This window comes from Canis aureus, chromosome 12 (genome assembly GCF_053574225.1).
Source record: "Canis aureus isolate CA01 chromosome 12, VMU_Caureus_v.1.0, whole genome shotgun sequence".
Lineage (NCBI taxonomy): Eukaryota > Metazoa > Chordata > Mammalia > Carnivora > Canidae > Canis > Canis aureus.
This window is the reverse complement of record NC_135622.1, coordinates 29,694,373-29,701,761: the sequence shown is the minus strand read 5'-3', so window position 1 is coordinate 29,701,761 and position 7,389 is coordinate 29,694,373. Positions and strand designations below refer to the sequence as shown.

At 50.4% G+C, this 7,389-nt stretch overlaps 1 protein-coding gene across 2 annotated transcripts in view; it reads left to right on the top strand.

The window, feature by feature from the left end:
• The first annotated feature begins 2,517 nt into the window (after positions 1–2,517).
• Positions 2,518–7,389, top strand: part of LOC144280879 (two pore channel protein 2-like) — a 39,648-nt gene continuing 34,776 nt past the window's right edge. Inside the window, exon 1 of one of the 2 annotated variants that reach the window (XM_077843338.1) lies at positions 2,518–2,651. In XM_077843338.1, coding sequence (XP_077699464.1) covers positions 2,577–2,651 — 75 coding nt within the window. In that variant the 5' untranslated portion in view covers positions 2,518–2,576. The remainder of the gene's footprint in view (positions 2,652–7,389) is intronic. The other variant, XM_077843339.1, reaches the window with a different exon arrangement.

The window sequence follows — 7,389 nt, the reverse complement described above, 5'->3', positions numbered from 1 at the left end:
TTCCATGAGGCCATCAGAGACCTGGGTGCTTGCACCTCTCTGCTGTGCCGTCTGCAGCATCATCTTCACCTGAGACTGGTGGCAAGATGCTTGCCAGTGGCTGTTGGGAATACATGTTTTTTACCTTTGCATTCATAGGACAAGGGGAGGGAAGAGAAAGAAGCCTCTTCCCATGGGCTCTAACTTCTTTGTAGCCAGGGCTAACCACTACAGAGGCATAAATAACTGTTGCCAGGAAAACTCTCTGTATAGATTGGCCTAAGCCAAGCAGGATCATTCTCTAGTAGGAGATGAAGTGGAGGCCTGACCGAGTCTGGGTTCTTGGGTGGGCAAGGTGTGAACAGTAGGTCAGGGGGTCAGCAGTGTTTACAGGGTAGGAGTAATCTCATTTGCATAGAACTGCATTCAAGTGTGTGCAGGTAAAGAAAGATGTAGAGAAGAATGTCACCACAACTGACTAATAGTGGTTATCTTTGATTCATTGTTTCAACTCTTTACAATGAATACATTTACACTTTACAAAAAAAAAAAAATCCATTTTAAAAGACCTGCCATAAGACAACCATTCCATAAGCCACCACATGGGCTAGAAATTGGATAACTGTCTTTTCTCAAGGGCATGCAGAGTTTTAGGTGATTTTCACAATAAACATTATAAGAATTATTTCAGACATACTGCAGACATGGGTCATTGGCTACAAGCTGGTATGAATTCTGCTTTGCCATTTCACCTACTTACCATATGTCTACTCAGGAGGTGGGTATTCAAAGATGAAAGTTTCCTGCTTTCTCCTCCACTGGCAACTTATGTCCTAGTAAGGTAGGACAGCATATAGCAAATAGAAGAACTAAGGCACCATGTGGTGGTTTTCATGAAGAGCATGGGATGACAGAGAGGAAGCAATCCACTGACTGGGAGAAGTGGAGAAGGATTTGCAGGGGATATATTAGAGTTATGTGGGAATAATCAGAGGAGGTGGGTGGCGGCAAATGCAGTGCCTAACATGCCCATGAAGAGCTGGGGCCACATGGTATTCTCGTAGCAGGCCAGCCTCCTGGCTAGAACTCAACTCTGGTGTTGAAAGGCAGGCTGGTGTCCTGTATTCATTTCCTATTGCTGTGTAGCAAATTGCCACAAATTTAGAAGTTTAAAGCAACATCCTTTTATTATCTCATAGTCTATAGGTCAGACGTCCAGCAAGGCATGGCTGGACTCTATGCCCTGAGTCTCAGGTGCCTGATGTAAAGGTGTGGGCAGGGCTGTGTTTCTGGAGGCTGAGGTGGGGAGAATTTGCTTCCAGGTTCATTCAGATTGTGGGCTGAATTCAGTTCCATGCAGTTCTCATCTATCTTAAAGGCAGTAGAATCCTGGCCAGGCACATTGAACCCTTCCTGGACTTTTAATCTCTCACCTCCCCCTCTGCTTTTCTCTGTCTGATGCTTTTAAGGGCTCATGTGATTCCATTGGGCCAGGATAATCTCTGTATTTTTTTTTAAAGATTTTATTTATTTATTCATGAGAGACACAGAGAGAGAGGCAGAGACACAGGCAGAGGGAGAAGCAGGCTCCATGCAGGGAGCCCCGCGTGGGACTCGATCCCGGGTCTCCGGGATCAGGCCTTAGGCTGAAGGCGGCGCTAAACCGCTGAGCCACCCAGCCCGCCCATAATCTCTGTATTTTAAGATCAACCGATGAGTGACCTAAATTACATGTTCAAAATCTCTCTTGAGGAGTAAAAGAAACAGATTCACAGTCCCAGGGATCAGGAAGTGGAATCTTTTGGTGGAGGGTAGAAGTGGGGCATGAATCTGCTTGCTTGCTTGTAGTTCTGGAGTTGGACCTTGGAAGCCGTCAATACCTAGCACAGAGTCCTGATGAACCACCATGCTTCCTGCTGGGTGACCAGGGCCAGTCCCAGCCCTGCCAGGCCTCCTCCCTCTCTGGAAAGTGTCAGTGAAGTTGGTTGGTATTGAGCCAGGGACCATCTACCCTGTTGGCCAAGGCTCATGTCAGAATTGGCCTCGAGTATTTTATACGCACTGTTATAATAAATGCATGATCAGCATTTTAAAAAATCAGGAACGGTCTCAGGAAAAATCTACATTTTTGCTTTCTCTGGAAAATCCATCAGTTCTGGCAACCCTGAGTTCCAGGCCAAGCTGGAAATGGGGACCCTGGGGGAAGGGAGGAGGGTCTGCGCCCCTTCTCCAAAGGTATCTGCCTTAGGAGGCTCCACTAGGACGGGGAGGGGAATTCACCGGGGCCTCGCCACGGCCAGCCACTGAGTATATATGTATTAACCCATTTAATTCTTAAACGACTATTTTATTGGTGCTTCCACGGCCGGGGCTTTAAGCCAGGGTGGCCTCCCAACCCGTCGGCGGCCCGCCCGCGCCCCCGCCCGCGCCCCCGCCCCCGCCCCCGCCGGTCCTCCAGCCTCGGGCCCCGCGGCCGGCCCCGCCGTGGTCACGTGAAGGGTCGAGCGCAGCGCCCAGCGCGGGCCTCCGCGGCCCCAGGACAGAGTCCGCCGCGGCCCCGACGCTCGCGCATCCCGGCGCCCCGCGCCGCCGCCCAGATGCCCGGGGCCGGCCGAGCCGCGGGGGTGCGCCGCCTGCGCCCGCAGCGCCCCGAGGAGCCGCCCGCCCGGGAGGTAAGCGGGAGCCCCGAGCGCGGGCAGCGCGCGCCGACGGCAGGGTCTCCAGCCCCGGGACCCCGCGCTAGGTCGGCGCGGGCTGCGGGGGCGCAGGGCGCAGGGCGCGGGGCGCAGGGACGAGACCGCCCGCCGGGCCGAGTCCGTCCTCCGGGCCGCGGGAGCCCTGGCGCCGGGCCGCTCCGCTGGGAAGCGCGCAGGCGGCGGGAGCTCTCGGCATCCGCGCCCCGGGGCGCCCCGGGATGCCCCGGGGTGCCCCGGGCCGCAGCCCTGCGCGCCGGAGTCCGTAGGCCGAGCTGAACCCGCGCCCCCGGCCCGCGTCGGGGCTCCCGTGCCAAGACAGCGCGCGCCCCTGCGCTTCCCGGGTGCGGGTGGCCCGTGCTCGCCGCACTGTGCTCCATGGCGGCAGAAAAACATCCGAGGGTCCCCTTGCAGGAAACGCCCGGGAAGAAGGCTGCAGGATGTGGGGCTGGGAGTTGCTGATGCAGCCCCGGCTCTTCTGATCCCCGCGGGACGAAGGCGTTGGGCTCAGCTCTGCACTTTGGAAGACGTGGAGCTTCCCAGCAAACCATTCCTGGGCTGTTCCTCTCACTGAATAAGAAAACTCAAGAGTGCTGAGGGAGCCAGAACTCCAGTCCTTGGAGCCCCAGCTCTGATCCAGAAAAAGCCTAACTGTGAATTACAGGATGAGGGGGCCCATTACCTGGTGGAGCCTCTGGTGTGCCCAGCTGTAAGGTGGAGATGACAGGTCACATCCCCTTAGAGGAGTCTGAGGCCCTGTCAGGCCCAGGGCACAGTGCCTGGCACACAGTGTAATGACAGCCAGGCTTCAGGCGGCTGGGAACGTTCATGTGTGCCTCATTTCCTTCGGGTTGTGCAAGCGTGTGGGAGGTGAAGGGTGCCTTACTCCCCTCTTCCTCTCCTTCTTGAGCTGGCTTCTTCAGCTCTGGCCTTTCTGGTATCGCTCCTGCCTCTTCTCGGAGGGCTCCCTGTAGCCTGCTGGCTCCTTGTGTAGGGTTGAAAAGCCCTGCCCGGTGCATTGGCCTCCCTCTTTGGCCTGCTGGTCTCTCAAAGAGGCCTGGCCACTTCCAACAGGCGAATTCTACTATGTCTCCTTAGGGGAGAGGAAAGCAGGTCATGGAGAGAGAGGAGGGGAAGGATTCTTGGTCTCTAGCTCTGACCCAACCCAGGCTGTGCTCTCTTCGTACTGCACAGCCACGGACCTGTGATCACCAGAGTGTTCTGTGACAAGAACATCTTTTTAGATTGAGATTGTCACTGTCCTCCTTCTGTGTAATGTTTCTTTGTCTAAATAAGAGAAGAATGTAAGAAACTAATAATAACTTGAGACCTCAAAAAATGCAAGAAGGGTTGAAAATAGCCCAGAGTCTTGATTAAGTCCTGGGTGAGGCTTTTGGCTTAATGCACGCCTGCAGGAATCACATACTTATGTCTCAACATCTTTCAAAGACTGCTCCCAGGCGGGCAGGCATAAAAAGTGAGGAGCCTGGTACCAACTGGTAATTCTAGCAGAATCCCCCATTTTCTGAGATAACTGTGATGATTGAGTCATTGAGCCAAGCAAGGCTCTGACCTGAGACACTTGGTAGCTACCATGACATGGTTAGTTTGGGTCACTTAATAAAAAACTACCTAGTCATCTGAAATGCATATCCACCCTTTCCTTTCAAGCAGTTTTTTAGAACCTTTTTTCTGCCTGGTGTTTCTTTGGGAAGATTCTAAGATGGCAATCCACTCCATTGACCAACACTTTCAGCTTTGAAATTGAAATAACCCAATGCTAGTGATTCTCAGCCTTACTGTTCTTTAGAATTCCCTGGAGAGTTTTGAGAAATGTATCTGGGTTTGGGCCGTACCCCAGAGATTCTGATTTAATTGGTCTGAGTGTGGCCTGGGTAACAGTAACTTTAAAGCTACCAAGTATTGAAAGTGCAGCAGAGGCTGAGAGCCCATGTCCTGTATGCTGTTACTTTGTGATCTATATGTGATTACCTCTTGATATTTCTGTGCTTCTCTTTGAATGTTCTTATTCTTAAAACTTTTCATTCAAGTTTTAGATTGCCTGTCTTCAGGCTCTTGGTCTCCTAGTGTTCCCTTATAGTGATTTGCAGAGAAGTTTTTTGCAAGAGGAAAATGGAGTAACCAGGAAGGCTTGGGAGAGTATTAGTTAAATCAGGTAGTCAGGGACACCTCAGTGGCTGAGCATCTATCTGCCTTTGGCTCAGGTCCTGATTCCAAGGTTCTGGGATGGAGTCCTGATTTGGGCTCCTGGAGGGCAGCCTGCTTCTCCCTCTGCCTATGTCTCTGCCTCTCTCTGTCTCTAATTAATAAATAAATTTTAAAAATCAGGTGGTCATAAGCTGAAGTGCCCACAGGGGCCAGGGAGGGGCATAAAACCAGTGGCCTAGGTGAGAATGACTCAGCTGGAGAGGAAAGTGGGGCTTGTGGTGACATAGAGGGCATGTCTTTTGCCTGAAGAAGACCTTGGTTATCCACCTCCAGTTGGTTATAGCTACAGGGGCTATCATAGATTGCAAAAATGGCCACAGACTCTTCCCATCCTGGCTACAACCTCATTTGCAATGAGCCTTTGCAATTCTTTACATCAGAAGATGGAGTCAATTTCTCTAGCCCATGAGACTTGCTTTGGCCAGTGGGACGTTAGCCAATGTGACACAAGCAGAGACATGAAAAATACTCGAGCATTGGTGCTTACTCTCCTGATGCTTCTTGGAACCCTTTGACCACCAGCATCTGGAAGAGCCCTGGCTAGCCCGCTGCATGGTACACATGGCCAAGACATGTGAGTGCGGCTGTCCTAGGCCATCTCCTCCAGATGACCACACAGATCAGTTACGTTGGCCTAGACCAGAAGGACTGCTTGGCTGACCCACAGAATTTGAAAAAATAATGAGTGTTTATTCAGGTGACCTGAATATCAGGGTGGGTAGCAAAAGCATATTGAAACAGAACTCAGCATTGCCAGATGTTATGACCTTTCAAAGAGAAACCAGAAGTTTCACATTTTTGTGTAAGCTCCAGTTTTTTAAAAAATTTGTATTAGTAGCCAGCATCCATAAAGCACTCTCAGGGCCAAACAAAACACATCTTTAGGCTGCCCTTGGCCTGCAGGTTGTTGGTCTCTCTGCACAGAGGGACATGAGGTGTTCATACTAACAGCTAACTGCCACCTGTTCTTTCACTGTCTCACCATGACTGCTATGCCCCAGCTTACCCTTAGCAGCTAGCTGTTTTTTTTTTTTTTTATGTAAAATGCCCACAGTATACTTTATAACTCCAGCTTCTTTTGGCAGTCTTTCCTTTTGGATTTGGAAGCTGCTGGTATTGCCAGTCTTCACGGAGGAAGTGAGATTTGATGTGGGCCCCCAATGAAGGAAAGTTCTAGAAAGGGTACTCCAGGTTTTAGGTGAGCAAGAGATCAGGCATGGAAGTGGGGTTGGCGGTGGGACAATGGACAATGCATGCACTAGTTTTGGCTGGAGAAGAGGCTACGGAGGGAAATAAGGGAGACAAAGTTGGAGAGAGGGGAGATCGTGGAGTCCCTCAATGCCAAGCCAGGAGTTTTACATTTGATTCTTCAGGCACTCCTGGCAAAGAGAAGTCACTAGAAGCTTTTGAATGGAGGTTGCGTGGGAAAGCAGGGATCAGCTCCATTCCAGGCATCAGTGTGCCCATAACCAGTGGGGGGAAGGAAGGGAGGCAGGATGACATGGACTGAAGATATACTGGTAGAGGGAAAAACTGAGATGGGAGAGAATATTCCTTAACATTTATGGTAACTTCTTTTTACCTTAGCTTATGGTTAGTTAGGTTAATTTTCTTATATATCGAAACAAAACACACTGGCTTTTTTTCAAAGCCCTTCTATTCACAACTTTGTCAAGGTTCTTGTCTGACTTAAAGGTGTCTGGAGCTTCCCATTGTTTGTTCCTACACTGGGGGCTTTGGGGAGGAACTTCCTAGCTCACTACTAAGGCTTCTGGAGATGATCATTCCCTCCCCTGCTGTGCTTAAGGAATTCTAAGTTATTCACCTTTCCTCAGAATGAAGTTTCCCAGGATTGAGCAGGTTGGAGGAGAAAAACCCAAAAATCTTAACTACATTTTCCAATCTTGGGGAGAGGAAAGAAAATGTCACAGTTAGAAGAGGAGAGAAGGAAAATCCAGAGAAGTCAGTTATTGCCCTAGTGCCATGAGAATACAAAGCATACAAGAAGCTGGGCAGCCCAGGTGGCTCAGAGGTTTAGCGTGATCCTGGAAACCTGGGATCAAGTCCCATGTTGGGCTCCCTGCATAGAGCCTGCTTCTCCCTCTGCCTGTGTCTCTGCCTCTTTTTCTTTTTCTCTCTCTCTCTCTGATGAATAAATAAATAAAATATTTGAAAAACAAAAAACAAGGCAGCCCGGGTGGCTCAGCGGTTTAGCGCTGCCTTCAGTCCAGGACGTGATCCTGGAGACCTGGGATCGAGTCTCACGTCAGGCTCCCTGCATGGGGCCTGCTTCCTCCTCTGCCTATGTCTCTGCCTGTGTGTGTGTGTGTGTGTGTCTCTCATGAATAAATAAATAAAATCTTTAAAAAAATAAAAAAATAAAAACAAAAAACAAAGCATACAAGAAGCAGTAGCAAAAAGGACATATTGAGACCAGTGATTTTCCATCTTACCTGCATGTTGGGAACTTCACAGATTCATCCTGGGT